This window comes from Thalassophryne amazonica, chromosome 6 (assembly GCF_902500255.1).
Source record: "Thalassophryne amazonica chromosome 6, fThaAma1.1, whole genome shotgun sequence".
NCBI lineage: Eukaryota > Metazoa > Chordata > Actinopteri > Batrachoidiformes > Batrachoididae > Thalassophryne > Thalassophryne amazonica.
In genome coordinates this window covers 97,939,827-97,957,495 of record NC_047108.1, presented here as the reverse complement: position 1 = coordinate 97,957,495, position 17,669 = coordinate 97,939,827, and the positions used below count along the sequence as shown (strand labels likewise).

General features: G+C 43.9%; 1 protein-coding gene across 3 annotated transcripts in view; it reads right to left on the bottom strand.

Annotated features, from left to right (window-relative positions):
- The window catches only part of LOC117512714 (protein phosphatase 1 regulatory subunit 12B), a 49,411-nt gene extending 32,056 nt beyond the window's left edge, over positions 1–17,355 (bottom strand). The window contains exon 1 of one of the 3 annotated variants that reach the window (XM_034172896.1): positions 16,807–17,355. In XM_034172896.1, coding sequence (XP_034028787.1) covers positions 16,807–16,917 — 111 coding nt within the window. In that variant the 5' untranslated portion in view covers positions 16,918–17,355. The remainder of the gene's footprint in view (positions 1–16,806) is intronic. The other 2 variants (XM_034172895.1, XM_034172893.1) reach the window with 2 other exon arrangements.
- Positions 17,356–17,669: the final 314 nt, after the last annotated feature.

The window sequence follows — 17,669 nt, the reverse complement described above, 5'->3', positions numbered from 1 at the left end:
TCTCCAACATTTGTTTCTGCAAATGAAAGTAGAAACGTTTGCATTACTGAAAATATGTGTATGAAAGAGTATGAAGGAAAATAAATGTGCAGCGTAAGTGCAAGTCTGAATGCATGTGTGGTAGGAAACGTGTAGTTATGAGCATAAGTGTACACACACTTTGTCAACAAAACTTTTCAACTCAATTCTCAACTACTACACATAATCAGTTTTATCAAACAACATGTCTCAGTTAGAATGCCAACTCTGACATAAGAAAAGAATTGGCTAAAGTATTGGTGATCAACTGCAAAATTTTGTCAAACCTTTTTTAGGTTGATTGTAAACTACAACCCCAATTCCAATGAAGTTGGGATGTTGTGTAAAATGTAAATAAAAACAGAATACAATGATTTGCAAATCCTCTTCAACCTATATTCAATTGAATACACCACAAAGACAAGATAATTAATGTTCAAACTGATAAACTTTATTGTTTTTGTGCAAATATTTGCTAATTTTGAAATGGATGCCTGCAACACTCTGGTTAAAGTGATAAGGTTCCATCTCCGGGAACCATCACCTTATCGTGGTGGAGAGGTTTGTGAGCTGCTATAAACCTGAGACCTGTGTTGTCCGCAGCATTGTGCTCCTGGTAGCGTCTCCCATGGCAAATTGGTCTCAGGCGAGAGGCCAGACTAAGAATGGTTCACAAGACACCATGAAAGAACGAGGCAGAGGAAACGTGACCCGGCCTGCAGGAAGCCCGGGGCCCTCATCTGGAGCCAGGCCTGGATGTAGGGCCCGTCAGTGTGCGCCTGGTGGCTGGGGTTGCCATGGAGCCCAGTCGGGCACAGCCCGAAAAAGCAACATGAATTTTCCATCTCCACCCTGTGGGCTCACCACCTGCAGGGGGAACCGCAGGTGTCAGCTGCACTGTCCTTTGGGTGGCAGTGAGAGTCGGGGGCATCAGCGGACCAGACCCGGGCGGCAAGGGCTAGCTCTGGGGGGTGTGGAATGTCACCTCACTGTGGGGGCAGGAGCCGGAGCTTGTGCGGAAGGTGGAGCGATACCAGTTAGATCTGGTGGGTCTCGCCTCCATGCACAGCCTCGGCTCTGGAACCACTCTCCTTGATAGGGGTTGGACCTTATTCTTCTCTGGAATTGACCAAGGGGTGAGGTACTGGGCAGGTGTGGGGATACTTACGAGTGCCCGGCTGAGCGCTGCTATATTGGAGTTATGTTGGGTCACCTCCCTGTGTCTTCGGGTGTTGGTGGTGGTGGTGGGGGGGACTGTTGTTTGTGCGTATGCACCAAACAGCATTTTGGAGTATTCGGCCTTCTTGGAGTCCCTGAATGGAGTCCTGTATGGGCCTCCGGTGGGGGACTCCATTGTTCTGCTGAAGGACTTCAACGCACACGTGGGCAATGACAGAGACACCTGGAGAGGTGTGATTGGGAGGAACGGCCTCCCTGATCTAAACCCAAATCAAATCAAATCAGATCAACTTTATTTATAAAGCACTTAAAAAAAACAGCTGCATTTTCATCAATTTCCCTGGTGGAAATCACTGAGGTAGTCAAACAACTCCACAGTGGCAAGGCCCCGGGGGTTGATGAGATCCGTCCAGAAATGCTGAAGGCTCTGGGTGTGGAAGGATTGTATTGGATGAGACGTCCCTTCAACACTGCATTGAGGTCTGGGGCAGTGCCTAAGGAGTGGCAAACTGGGGTGGTGGTCCCCATATTTAAAAAGGGGGACCAGAGAGTGTGTGCCAACTACAGGGGCATCACACTACTCAGCCTCCCTGGTAAAGTCTACTCCAGGGTGCTGGAAAGGACGGTTCGGCCGATAGTCGAACCTCTGATTGAAGAGGAACAATGCGAGTTCCGTCCTGGTCGTGGAACAACAGACCAGCTCTTTACTCTCACAAGAATCCTGGAGGGTGCCTGGGAGTATGCCCACCCAGTCTACATGTGTTTTGTGGACTTGGAGAAGGCGTATGATCGTGTAGCCCGGGAGATGCTGTGGGAGGTGCTGCGGGAGTATGGAGTGAGGGGGTCCCTTCTCAGGGCCATCCAATCTCTGTACTCGCAAAGCGAGAGCTGTGTTCAGGTGCTCGGCAGTAAGTCGGGCTCCTTTCCGGTGGAAGTTGGCCTCCGCCAGGGCTGCGCCTTCTCACCAATCCTGTTTGTGATATTCATGGACAGGATATCGAGGCGTAGTCGTGGGGAGGAGGGTTTCTGATATGATGGGCTCAGGGTCTCATCATTGCTTTTTGCAGATGATGTGGTCCTGTTGGCTTCAGACTCACTGGATCAGTTCGTAGCTGAGTGTGAAGCGGCTGGGATGAGGATCAGCACATCTAAATCTGAGGCCATGGTTCTCAGCAGGAAACCGATGGATTGCCTACTCCGGGAAGGGAATACGGTCTTGCTCCAAGTGAAGGAGTTCAAGTACCTCGGGGTCTTGTTCACGAGTGAGGGGACAATGGAGCATGAGCTTGGCCAGAGAATCGGCGCAGCAGGGGCAGTATTGCATTCGCTGTACCGTACTGTTGTGATGAAAAGGGAGCTGAGCCAAAAGGTGAAGCTCTTGATCTATTGGTCAACCTTCGTTCCTACTCTCACCTATGGTCATGAGTGTTGGGTCATGACCGAAAGAACTAGATGGCGGGTACAAGTGGCCGAAATGGGCTTCCTCAGGAGGGTGGCTGGTGTCTCCCTTAGAGATAGGGTGAGAAGTTCGGTCATCCGTGGGAGGCTCGGAGTGGAGTCGCCGCTCCTTCGCTTTGAAAGGATCCAGCTGAGGTGGTTCGGGCATCTGGTAAGGATGCCTCCTGGGCTCCTCCCAAGGGAGGTGTTCCAGGCACGTCCATCTGGGAGGAGACCCCGGGGAAGACCCAGGACTAGGTAGAGAGATTATGTCTCCACATTGGCCTGGGAATGCCTCGGGATCCCCCAGTCAGAGGTGGTCAATGTGGCATGGGAAAGGGAAGTCTGGGGTCCCCTGCTGGAGTTGTTGCCCCCGCGACCTGAACCCGGAAAAATGGTTGAAGATGATGCCTGCAACATGTTTCAAAAAAGTTGGGACAGTGGTATGTTTACCACTGTGTTACATTACCTTTCATTCTAACAACACTCAATAAGCGTTTGGGAACTAACTGTGAGTATCACCACTTTGTGAACAACTGCGTGAAAAAATAGTCCAACAGTTTAAGAACAATATTTCTCAATGTTCAATTGCAAGAAATTTAGGGATTCCATCACCTACAGTCCATAAAATAATTAGAAGATTCAGAGAATCTGGAGAACTTTCTACACGTAAGCAACAAGACCGAAAACCACCACTGAATGCCCGTGACCTTCAATCCCTCAGGTGGCACTGCATTAAAAGCCGACATCACTGTGTAAAGGATCTTACAGCGTGGGCTTAGGAACACTTCAGAAAACCATTGTCAGTTAACACAGTTCGTCGCTACTTCTACAAGTGCAAGTTAAAACTCTACCATGCAAAGTGAAAGTCATACATCAACAACATCCAGAAACGCCACCGTCTTTTCTGGGCCTGAGCTCATTTGAAATGGACAGATGCAAAGTGGAAAAGTGTGCTGTGGTCTGATGAGTCCATGTTTCAAATTGTTTTTGGGAATCCTGGAAGTCGTGTCCTCCAGACAAAAAAGGAAAATGAATCCAGATTGTTACCAGCGCAAAGTTCAAAAGCCAGCATCTGTGATGGTATAGGGGGTGTGTTGGTGCCCATGGCATGGGCATCTTACACATCTGTGATGGCACCATCAATGCTGAAAGGTACATCCAGGTTTTGGAGCAACACATGCTGACATCCAAGCAATGATTTTTTCAGGGACGTCCCTGCTTATTCCAGCAAGACAATGCCAAGCCACATTCTGCACGTGTTACAACAACGTGGCTTCATAGTAAAAGAGTGCGGGCACTAGACTGGCCTGCCTGCAGTCCAGACCTGTCGCCCATTGAAAATGTGTGGTGCATTATGAAGCGCAAAATACGACAACGGAGACCCCGGACTGTTGAACAACTGAAGTCGTACATCAAGCAAGAATGGGAAAGAATTCCACCTACAAAACTTCAACAATTAGTGTCCTCAGTTCCCAAATGCATATTAAGTGTTGTTAGAAGGAAAGGTGGTGTAACACAGTGGTAAACATATCACTGTCCCAGCTTTTTTGAAACATGTTGCAGGCATCCATTTCAAAATGAGCAAATATTTGCACAAAAACAATAAAGTTTATCAGTTTGAACATTAAATATCTTGTCTTTGTGGTGTATTCAATTGACTATAGGTTGAAGAGGATTTGCAGATCATTGCATTCTGTTTTTATTTACATTTTACACAACGTCCCAACTTCATTGGAATTGGGTTTGTAAAGTCTATTGCCTATTGAGCCATTCAAGTACAGTACAGCCATGGTCAGCAAACCAGTTACTAGCAGTTTTGACACTGAGGACAGGTGCAAAGTCCTGTTAGGAAAAGAAAAGAGCTTAACATCTGCTGATAGACAGCTGTGTTGACTTTGGACTTGATAAACCAATGTGGACCAACGCCAGTAGATGACCATAGACAGGACGCCAGTCTATCACAGGCCATTACACCTTAGACAACACGTCAGTCTGTCACACAGCCATTACAGTTTAGACAACACGTCAGTCTATCACAGGCCATTACAGTTTCGATATCATATCAGTTGATCACAGGCCATTACACCTTAGACAACACGTCAGTCTGTCACACAGCCATTACACTTTAGACAACATGTCAGTCTATCACAGGCCATTACAGTTTTGATATCATATCAGTTGATCACAGGCCATTACACCTTAGACAACACGTCAGTCTGTCACACAGCCATTACACTTTAGACAACACGTCAGTCTATCACAGGCCATTACACTTTTGATATCACATCAGTTGATCACATGCCATTACACCTTAGACAACACATCAGTCTATCACAGGGCCACTACACCTTAGGCAACACATCAGTCTATCACAGAGCCACTACACCTTAGACAACACTTCAGTCTATCACAGGGCCACTACACCTTAGACAACACTTCAGTCTATCACAGGGCCACTACACCTTAGACAACACGTCAGTCTATCACAGGGCCATTAGACCGCAGACAGGACACCAGCCTATCACAGGGTCACTACACCTTAGACATGACGCCATTCTATCACAGGGCCATTACACCTTAGACAGGATGCCATTCTATCACAGGGTCACTACACCGTAGACATGACACCATTCTATCACAGGGCCATTACACCGTAGACATGACGCCATTCTATCACAGGGCCATTACACCTTAGACAGGATGCCATTCTATCACAGGGTCACTACACCGTGGACACGATGCCAGTCTATCACAGGGCCATTACACCTTAGACAGGACGCCATTCTATCACAGGGTCACTACACTTTAGACAGGACACCAAGTCTATCACAGGGCCATCTGAAATACAAAATGTACTTTCGTCTGGAAAAAGAAGAGCGACATGGTGGCTTCACAGCAAGAAAACTGTGGTATCTCTTCCCATCTGGTACATTTCTGTGTGCAGGTTGTATGTTCCCCCATGTTCACATGGGTTCCCTCCAGGTACTCTGGCTTCCTCCCACATCCAAAGACATGCAGGTGTTACATCAATTGGTGGATGAATTGGAATAGATGAATTAGAATTGGTGTTTGTGCAAAATGTCAATGTGTTTGTTGGTCTATATGTGGCTCTGTGATAGACTAGGCCTCTTCAGGGTGTACCCTGCCTCTCCCCCTATGACTGCTGGGATAGGCCCCAGCAGTCATAGGAGGTTCAGTAGGACACAGACATCCCAGACTCACATTTTTTTTGTGCCCATCATGAATAGCACCCAATTTTCGTGACTTTTTTTATTTTGCTATCCAACCCCTTCTCCTAACTCTAACCATAACAAAAACATGTCTCCCCTCCCCTAACCCTAACCATAACCCCGCAGACCGTCACCCCACATTTCGTACCCCATCACAAAATCTATTTGTGCCGTCATCAGGAAAAGCACCCCATTTTCGTGCCCCCCGTCACAAGCCAAAAGATTCATGGACTTTTTATAATGTCATCACAAATTGCCGTGAGACTGGGTGACTGGGTTGAAACAGATGTATAGCACACGGTATAAAGCACGTACTACGGCTAAATTTAGGGGTGCACCCATCTCCACTTTTTTACTTATAAAACATGTGATCTGAGCACAATGTGAGGTGCAGGGTGCAAAGGTGTCATATTTAGTCTGTTTATTAATTATGGGTGTGTCTTCGGTGTAAAATGAATTGAAATTGACATTGGGGTGCAACCCTTACCTTGGCAGGTGCCAAACATTACAGTAGGGTCCTGAGGTTTTGTCTGGTCTGAAGCTGTAAAACTTCACACACTTGTTATCAAAATCAAAATAATAAAAACAATTTTTTTGGGAGAAACTAAAGAAAAAAGGATGAAAAATGTCTTTGCAAATGTACTCATCCTTAATCGGCCTGCCAAAGGAGTTTGCTGGTGGAACAAATTTTGATGCCAACAATTTCTAGGTTCTTAAGTGGACTTGAAGCCTGATCAAGGGATCTCATCATCATCCTGAACTCTTCCTGGCTCACTGCTTTTTATAATCTGAGGTCACAGAGGCCTGTTTTTTTTTTCCCCCTGGATAGTCTGCTTAAGCACATGACCACATAAGGACAGGCAGCGCGGGTCTATTGTATAAACACTTGCGGAGGAATCGTTCCTTTGACACTGCGTAAAATAAAGTCCTACCCACCAAATGTAGATGCAACAAGAACTGTTTGCTGTGCTCCTCGTGATGCAAACTGTCTTTGTAAAGTATGTGCTGCTTGTGCATCTGCTTCTTCTCTCAAAGGTTTGAGCCGGAGCACATAATGTCAGAAGCAATTCTCAACTGAACTAAATCCTCGAGGAGTAAGCTGTTAAAATACCACTTGAAGCTGGGTCCAAAAGCAAGTCACTTCACACAGAAGCCCATGTTAAAATACCCAACTTTACAGCAGAAATGCATGTTTTCAAGCTGGTACCAAAAACAGATTAGGACTAACTTTAAAAAAAAGCAGAGTTGGCTGGAGGAGGATGTTCACAGAAACAAGACAGACGAGCCTTTATTGCCATATTACATACATGGATACATACAATGAAATCTGTCCTCTGCATTTAATCCATCCAACCCCTAGGAGCAGTGGCAGCCACAGTTTGGCACCTGGGGACCAACTCCAGATGTAGAGATGCTGCCTTGGTCAGGGACAGAGCCAGTTTTTTGACAGTGGGACAAAACCGGAGTGCCCGGAGGAAACACGCATGGACACGGGGAGGACATGCAAACTCCACACAGAAAGAAACTGGGCATGGGTGGAATCAAACCCAAGACCTTCCTGCTTTGAGGCAAGAGTGCTGACTACTGAGCCACCATGAGAAAAGTCTAAATTTGCAAAATTGTACATTTACTAGAAAAAAAGTTGGAAGATACTTCTGTCCCAGATAATGTCTCAAACACAAATTATCCCAATAGCTTACAAAAATACAGGACTTCCTTCATCCACGTGTAGGCTCATTTGTACCAAAAATAAGTTTGGTCAAAGCTGTTAAATGTTAAAGTAGCGTGAGGTCATGCTAATGAGGGGGATAACTGGTGTTAGTATCCACTTGCTGTTGTTGCTGCTGGTTTTTGTACCTTACTGTACTTTTATCTGTGAAGTTTTATTCTCTCATCTGGTGTAAAATAATCTTGCTCTCACTTTTTCCCTGGTATACTTTCAGATGTGTAACTGCATTTGTTTGTTTGATTTTGACAGGTAGAAACCTTAAGCAGACCAGGCTCAATGGGGTGACAGTCTGCTGTAATCATTCTAACAAGACAAAACAAAAAGCACAACACAACAAAGGAATGTTATCACTAAACACCAATATATAAATCATTGTTCATAACTGAACAGACAGCAACAAGGTGTAGAATAGCATCCCAGTGAAAGGCTGTCTTAGTGAGTCAGTGATACTAATGCAGATCAGTCGCTGATGTCAGAAACTTTGGCTGTATTTAAGGGTTATGTGTAGAATCATTTTGTATACCCACTTACTCCAATCAAGGTTAACAGGGATGGGAAGCCTATCCCAGCTGTCATTGTGCAAGGAGGAGGAGTACACCCTGGACAGGGTGCCAGTCCATCGTAGGGCCACATATCGACAGACAAGCTTGTTCACACTCACAGTCAATTTAAAGTCTCCAACTCACCTAACCGGCATGTCTTTGGATGTGGGAGAAAGCCGGAACACCCAGAGGGAACCCACACAAACATTGGGAGAACATGCAAACTCCACACAGAAAGGCCACAAGTGGGAATCATTCCCATGATCTTATTGTTGTGAGTCAATAATGCTAACCACTATTCCACTGTGCACCCCCCCCCCCCCCCCCCAAATTAAACAGAAAACTAAATTCAGGCAATTACATAAAGACGTCCAGTTTTGGGTCACCAGGACCGATGAAGTTAGAGGCCTCAGAGGGAAATGCGGAATCATCCATCCATAAGTCAGTTCATCACAAAGACCTTAAAAGTCTGTTGAACACAGATAAAGCTTTTACAACCCCAATTCCAATGAAGTTGGGATGTTGTGTAAAATGGAAATAAAAACAGAATAAAATGACTTGTAAATCCTCTTCAACCTATATTCAATTGAATACACCACAAAGACAAGATATTTAATATTCAAAACTGATAAACTTTAGATCGACTGTAGATTATGGAATCCCTAAATTCCTTGCAATTGAACATGAGAAACATTGTTCATAAACTGTTGGACTATTTTTTTCACGCAGTTGTTCACAAAGTGGTGATCCTTGCCCCATCTTTGCTTGTGAATAGCTGAGACTTTTGGGGATGCTCCTTTTATACCCAATCATGACACTCACAATTAGTGTCCTCAGTTCCCAAATGCTTATTGAGTGTTGTTAGAAGGAAAGGTGATGTAACACAGTGGTAAACATACCACTGTCCCAGCTTTTTTGAAACGTGTTGTAGGCATCCATTTCAAAATGAGCAAATATTTGCACAAAACAATAAAGTTTATCAGTTTGAACATTAAATATCTTGTCTTTGTGGTGTATTCAATTCAATATAGGTTGAAGAGGGTTTGAAAATCATTGTATCCTGTTTTTATTTACATTTTACACAACGTTCCAACTTCATTGGAATTGGGGTTGTAGATTCTCTATGGGGTATTATCAAGAGGAAGACGAGAGACACCAGAGCCAACAATACAGACAAGCTAAAAGACACTATCAAAGCAACTTGGGCTCCATAACACCTCAGCAGTAGCACAGGCTGATTGCCTCCATACCATCCGGCACTGATGCAGTGATTTGGCTCTACTGGTGGTTGGCTCTCACTGCGGTATTGTATCACTTCCTGTTCCGGAGCACAGCAGTGTTTTGCTGTATCTGTTAGCTGTTTAATCTGCATAGTTAGATTGATCTAGATAACTAGATAACGAATTGTTTCACAGTGTAATCTTCACATGCCTTAACTAAAGCACTCCCTCTGCTGAATCACCTCTAAATTATTTACACATTATTCACTTTGTGTGTTTTTAGGAATCCGCTAGCTTAGCGCATCTACTAGCTTTTAGCCGGTTCAGCATGGCGGCTTCTCCTGTCTCTCCTGTACTTTTCTGCTCTGGGTGTGAAATGTTTAGTTATTCCTCGGCCAACCTTTAGCAGTAATGGTACTTGTAATAAGTGTAGCTTATTCGTAGCTTTGGAGGCCAGGCTGGGCGAACTGGAGATTCTGGTCCGCACCTTGGAAAATCCTACAGCTAGCCAGGCCCCTGTAGTTGGTGCGGACCAAGGTAGCTTAGCCGCCATTAGCTGTCCCCCAGCAGATCCCGAGCAGCCGGGAAAGCAGGCCGGCTGGGTGACTGTGAGGAGGAAGCGTAGTCCTAAACAGAAGCCCCTTGTACACCACCAACCCGTTCACATCTCTAACCATTTTTACCCACTCGGCGACACACCAGCTGAGGAACAAACTCTGGTTATTGGCGACTCTGTTTTGAGAAATGTGAAGTTAGCGACACCAGCAACCATAGTCAATTGTCTTCCGGGGGCCAGAGCAGGTGACATTGAAGGAAATTTGAAACTGCTGGCTAAGGCTAAGCGTAAATTTGGTAAGATTGCAATTCACGTCGGCAGTAATGACACCCGGTTACGCCAATCGGAGGTCACTAAAATTAACATTGAATCTGTGTGTAACTTTGCAAAAACAATGTCGGACTCTGTAGTTTTCTCTGGGCCCCTCCCCACTCGGACCGGGAGTGACATGTTTAGCCGCATGTTCTCCTTTGCTGGCTGTCTGAGTGGTGTCCAAAAAATGAGGTGGGCTTCATAGATAATTGGCAAAGCTTCTGGGGAAAACCTGGTCTTTTTAGGAGAGACGGCATCCATCCCACTTTGGATGGAGCAGCTCTCATTTCTAGAAATCTGGCCAAATTTATTAAACCCTCCAAACCGTGACTATCCAGGGTTGGGACCAGGAAGCAGAGTTGTAGTCTTACACACCTCTCTGCAGCTTCTCTCCCCCTGCCATCCCCCCAATACCCCATCCCCGTAGAGATGGTGCCTGCTCCCAGACCACCAACAACCAGTAAAAATCTATTTAAGCATAAAAATTCAAAAAGAAAAAATAATATAGTACCTTCAACTGCACCACAGACTAAAACAGTTAAATGTGGTTTATTAAACATTAAGTCTCTCTCTTCTAAGTCCCTGTTAGTAAATGATATAATAATTGATCAACATATTGATTTATTCTGCCTTACAGAAACCTGGTGACAGCAGGACAAATATGTTAGTTTAAATGAGTCAACACCCCCGAGTCACACTAACTGTCAGAATGCTCGTAACACGGGCCGAGGGGGAGGATTAGCAGCAATCTTCCACTCCAGCTTATTAATTCATCAAAAACCCAGACAGAGCTTTAATTCATTTGAAAGCTTAGCTTAGCTCAGATAAGATAATTATAGTGGGCGATTTTAACATCCACATAGATGCTGAGAATGACAGCCTCAACACTGCATTTAATCTATTATTAGACTCAATTGGCTTTGCTCAAAATGTAAATGAGTCCACCCACCACTTTAACCATACTTTAGATCTTGTTCTGACTTATGGTATGGAAATTGAAGACAACAGTATTCCCTGAAAACCCCCTTGTGTCTGATCATTTCTTAATAACATTTATATTTACTTTAATGGACTACCCAGCAGTGGGGAATAAGTTTCATTACAGCAGAAGTCTTTCGGAAAGCACTGTAACTAGGTTTAAGGATATTATTCCTTCTTTGTTGTGTTCTCCAATGCCATATACCAACACAATGCAGAGTAGCTACCTAAACTCTGTGAGTGAGATAGATTATCTTGTCAATAGTTTTACATCCTCATTGAGCATAACTTTGGATACTAACTCACAAACTCACAGCTTAAAGCAGATAACCCGTAAGTTGGAGAGGAAATGGCATCTCACTAATTTAGAGGATCTTCACTTAGCCTGGAAAAAGAGTCTGTTGCTCTATAAAAAAATCCTCCGTAAAGCTAGGACATCTTACTACTCATCACTAATTGAAGAAAATAAGAACAACCCCAGGTTTCTTTTCAGCACTGTAGCCAGGCTGACAAAGAGTCAGAGCTCTATTGAGCCGAGTATTCTTTTAACTTTAACTAGTAATGACTTCATGACTTTCTTTGCTAATTAAATTTTAACTATTAGAGAAAAAATTACTCATAACCATCCCAAAGACATATTGTTATCTTTGGCTGCTTTCAGTAATGCTGGTATTTGGTTAGACTCTTTCTCTCCGATTGTTCTGTCTGAGTTATTTTCATTAGTTACTTCCTCCAAATCATCAACATGTCTATTAGACCCCATTCCTACCAGGCTACTCAAGGAAGCCCTACCATTAATTAATGCTTCGATCTTAAATATGATCAATCTATCTTTATTAGATGGCTATGTACCACAGGCTTTTAAGGTGGCAGTAATTAAACCATTACTTAAAAAGCCATCACTTGACCCAACTATCTTAGCTAATTATAGGCCAATCTCCAACCTTCCTTTTCTCTCAAAAATTCTTGAAAGGGTAGTTGTAAAACAGCTAACTGATCATCTGCAGAGGAATGGTCTATTTGAAGAGTTTCATTCAGGTTTTAGAATTCATCATAGTACAGAAACAGCATTAATGAAGGTTACAAATAAAATTTCATTGTTACGCAGATGATACCCAGCTTTATCTATCCATGAAGCCAAAGGACACACACCAATTAGTTAAACTGCAGGAATGTCTTACAGACATAAAGACATGGAAGACCTCTAATTTCCTGCTTTTAAATTCAGATAAAATTGAAGTTATTGTACTTGGCCCCACAAATCTTAGAAACATGGTGTCTAACCAGATCCTTACTCTGGATGGCATTACCCTGACCTCTAGTAATACTGTGAGAAATCTTGGAGTCAGTTTTGATCAGGATATGTCATTCAATGCGCATATTAAACAAATATGTAGGACTGCTTTTTTGCATTTGCGCAATATCTCTAAAATTAGAAAGGTCTTGTCTTGAGTCTTGAGTGATGCTGAAAAACTAATTCATGCATTTATTTCCTCTAGGCTGGACTATTGTAATTCATTATTATCAGGTTGTCCTAAAAGTTCCCTGAAAAGCCTTCAGTTAATTCAAAATGCTGCAACTAGAGTACTGACAGGGACTAGAAGGAGAGAGCATATTTCACCCATACTGGCTTCTCTTCATTGGCTTCCTGTTAATTCTAGAATAGAATTTAAAATTATTCTTCTTACTTATAAGGTTTTGAATAATCAGGTCCCATCTTATCTTAGGGACCTCATAGTACCATATCACCCCAATAGAGCGCTTCGCTCTCAGACTGCAGGCTTACTTGTAGTTCTGTTGTGAAAGTGTTGGAACACGGACCCACAACAGGGGGCGCAATGAACGGACAATGGAGAAAGTAAATAACAAGTTTTACTGTTGTGAAACTGCACAACCAATACAACAATTGACAATTTGGGTTTACACCGAATTCCACTGGTGTCGTGTGGGCAGGCTCGAAGGTAGGAGACGTTCGTCCAAGTCGAGCCGGAACCACCCAGATCTCCCCTGCCACCGAACCCTGGAAATACTGGAACCGCCAAGTCCCGAATTCCCAGGTGGCCACTGCCTCCGCTCGTCGGATCCGGTACTGCTGGCAAGAGAACAAACACACAGGTGTGGATGCGGCTGCACCCAGTACACAGAGAGGGAAGAAGCTGACTCCACCTCACGTCAATACTGCAGAAAGGTGAGTACTTCTCCAAGCAATTTAGCTCACAATAATCAGCTGTCCTGCAAAGGTTTAACAAATCTTTTAGCCAGTTAATCAGAATATTAATGCAGAGAACGTTACCTTTAACATAAGGCGATATCTCGGCACTGAGGTGGAGACGCCGTCCTCCTGATATACCTCTGTGCTGAGTGGAACAGCTGAGTCTGGTGATGGGTGACAGCTGTCACCCAGGCTACTCCCATTAGGCGGCAGCGCCCTCTGGTGCCTGGAGCCCGCACTCCAGGCAGGGCGCCCTCTGGTGGTGGTGGGCCAGCAGTACCTCCTCTTCAGCGGCCCACACAACAAGTTCCTAGGGTTTTTAAGAGTAGAATGGGAGGCAGAGCCTTCAGCTTTCAGGCTCCTCTCCTGTGGAACCAGCTCCCAATTCGGATCAGGGAGACAAACACCCTCTCTACTTTTAAGATTAGGCTTAAAACTTTCCTTTTTGCTAAAGCTTATAGTTAGGGCTGGATCAGGTGACCCTGAACCATCAGAGCAGTTATGCTGCTATAGACGTAGACTGCTGGGGGGTTCCTATGATGCACTGAGTGTTTCTTTCTCTTTTTGCTCTGTATGCACCACTCTGCATTTAATCATTAGTGATTGATCTCTGCTCCCCTCCACAGCATGTCTTTTTCCTGGTTCTCTCCCCTCACCCCCAACCAGTCCCAGCAGAAGACTGCCCCTCCCTGAGCCTGGTTCTGCTGGAGGTTTCTTCTTGTTAAAAGGGAGTTTTTCCTTCCCACTGTCGCCAAGTGCTTGCTCATAGGGGGTCGTTTTGACTGTTGGGGTTTTTCTGTAATTATTGTATGGCTTTTGCCTTAGAATATAAAGCGCCTTGGGGCAACTGTTTGTTGTGATTTGGCGCTATATAAATAAAATTGTTTTGATTTGATTTGTGCAAATGTAACCCCAGTCAAGTGTTGAATGCATAAATGAACATCAGAAGTTCAACATTTATGTAAAGCCCTTTTTTATGGATATTCTAAAATTTTCAAATAACTTTATTCTATTTTATTGAGCTGTAGGTCATAATTGCAAAAAATGTTTGAAAATTAATTCATTCATTTATATGTAATGAGTAGAATATATAAAATTTTGACTTTCTGCCGTAACTGACAAAAAATATTCTCATTTTTGGAGATGTGCCTGTATAAATCTGGTGCACCCCTGAAATTCAACAGCGTAAAGGTTGCAGATCTTGCGGGACACACACCACGTATGTCACAAAAACTACAAATTTCAGCTCTTCAACAATCCAAACAGGACATCAAATAAAGTCTGCCTCAGGAACCCGTTCATCTGCCATCACACTAAAACTGAAGCATAAACCAAATACTGATGACAGGAAAGCCAATCAGATTTTGTTTTTTGGAGCAAACCAGAGTCAGAAGTGGCACATGTGGCTCCGTAAACTGTGTGAAGCAGAACAGATGCAGGAGGAGACGCTCAACCAGAAGAGAAAAACAACAGAGAGATGGAAACCTCAACAGTTTTAACTGAGGGCGTTCTGTAAACACAACTGCCTTCAGATTTATGTCCTGCCAAGACCAACATCAGACAGGCCTGGGATGTGGGGTGTGTGGGGTGTGGGGGGTCGGCAGCACACATGTGATCACTACTATGGATAAACAGAATAGTTAACAGCAATTTGAAATAGTCAGTGAAATCATCCCTAAGAGGCTGTTCTCACCTCATTACGTCACATAGGAAAATATGAGCAAAACCCTCAAGTACACACAAAAACATACACACACATGCACTCATGCTCTCCCTCCACCCCTGACTACACACACAGCCATAAAAGACGATTCTTCCACATTCACCTTTCCTCCTTTCAGCCATTCCTTCTTCTGCTTTTATTGTTTACACTGAATGCAGGAGTTTTTCAAACGCTTGGCACTGACACGCCATCTGTCTGATGACCAGGATGTCATCCAGCAAGGCAAATCTGTTCCTGTTTATAGTTCGGCCTGTTGCTTCCAGCTGCATTGCACATTGTATTTCACTAAAGAGAAGCAGGTTCTCATCAAAAACTCGTGGTGCGTCCTAAAAATACTGCGCCGACCCCTCCGATCCCCTCCGCCTTTTCTCTCTCCCATGAGCACGTTGCCAATTCAAATTTGGCTGACATCATGGAAAATTCATGCTTTGAGTTTCACAGTACAGAGAAACTGACACATCTTTAAAAAAGTAAAGACGTGCAGCCGCATCCACGTGCGGTAATGTAAATATGCGATAAAAAGCAGCACTGCACGATACAGCACAAAAACACACTTTCCTCTAATGCTGCAGGAACTTTCTTTCCACTTATTTGCTTTCAGCCGGGTTAAAATGCGCCCGCCTCGCATTCTGCATGTTCAGCTCAGTTTGATTCACTGACATAACAAAATGGAGTACAAAAGTCAAACAGCACCCATGAGAATAAAACATTTAGGCAGAGAGAGAGAAAAAATAACAGGAAATTACAGAATGGTTCAAATCCAGCAGTCGATTCAAGAAAGTGTGACCAGGCGCTCAGTCAAATACTTCAGGGGTCATGAAATGAAATAATCAGTGTTTTTGTTCATCTGAACATATTAATTCTGCTAATCCAAATGTCAGTGCGCAAAACGACACACTATTTTCTGAATGTCAGACATCCAGTTCACTGTAGGACGTAATTATTTTTTATGGCCTTGGCATAACACACTGAGGAACCTGTGGTATGCACCGGCTCAGGCAGAGGTCTGGCAGTTGTGGAGGTCAGTCCAATCAAGAAAATGTTGGTTTATTTGAGCCTGGTAGATTCTGGGAGGATCATGATAAAAGTTAAGTGTGCAGTGGACACCAGCCAGGGTATAGCTCTATGACAGCTCTGACGGATGGGCATCAAACAGAAGCAAAGTGGGCTGAGGGCTTCTTTGGCAAAGCAGGCTTTTTTTTGTGTACTTTTATTGGTATGTTTGATGACTGGATAGTTACTGTACTATATATATATATATATATATATATATATATATATATATATATATATATATATGTATTCAATTAACCAGATGTACTTAATGATGTATTTTATACATCAAGCTGAACCAAATTTTGCATTTTTTCTGTATCAAATTTATCAAATGTTATAGAATCAAATTAAATGACTGAAATGTGACATTATTATTATTTGGAGTTGAACCAGATTGTTGGATTAAAGCTCCAACATCTGCACCTCAGAAGCACAAAACTAATCAGCCTCCATTAGTTTTACCTTCAGGATGCAAAGAATTTCATAGATTGTGATTCTTCATGAGCTCAAAGAGGCAAAAAAAAAATACCCCAACCACTGCCCTCAACCTGTACTCTGTAAAGTGGAATCAGATAGTTTAAAATCACAGATCTATAAGGTTTTGCTCTTACTCTGAAGTTTTTTTCCATAGCAGACGGAGAGGATGGCGGCGAGTCTGACAGGGACTTCCTGGTGCGGGTCAGATCCTTGGACCGGGAGTAGTAGGATGACATCTCCAACATCTACTTTAACATTCACTGAAGCCGCCAGGTAACAGCTGCACTCGTTCACAGATTCCCTCAAGCAGCAGTGACACAGATGTCCATGACTCTGCCCAATCCTCACCAACAACAGCTGTGTCTATGTTCCAGTCCCACTTCGCAGTCGCATGAGCTGCAAACAGCTTGGAAGGATTTCTGGTCACGCCTCCACTAAAGCTCAGACAATGAGGCAGTAATCAGAGAAAACTGAAAATAATAAAGTGATCTGTGTGGATGACAAGCAAAGACTGTGTCAACACGGAGAGGGAAAAGTCCAAAATAAAACCGCTGCCTCTCTCTCCTTCTCCTTTCACTCCTTGGTGGACCTCCCAGCCCTGTCACCTCCACTCCCCTCCCTGCTCAATCCGGCTCTGGCAGCTCTGTGTGGCAGCCTGCCAGAGGGTCTGCTTTGGGCCGACTCGCCACCGGGGGCTAAAATTGTCGACTGATGTACTGTCAGAGGAGTCCAGAGCTGGAAGGACAGTGGAGGAGCCAACATCATCCTTGGAGATCACTGGTGTTTTTGTTTATTAGTGGGATTATGCAAAAACATTTTTCAGTCAATATCCATGAAACATGATGGAATGAACAATATCGACAAAAAGAAGAGTTCATCCATTTTGGTGTTACTTGGGATCATGTTCCTTGATTATTTTTACTTCCATTTTTAGATTAGATTAGACAGAACTTTATTGATCCCTTGGGAAATTGAGGTTCCAGCAGCACTGAATAGC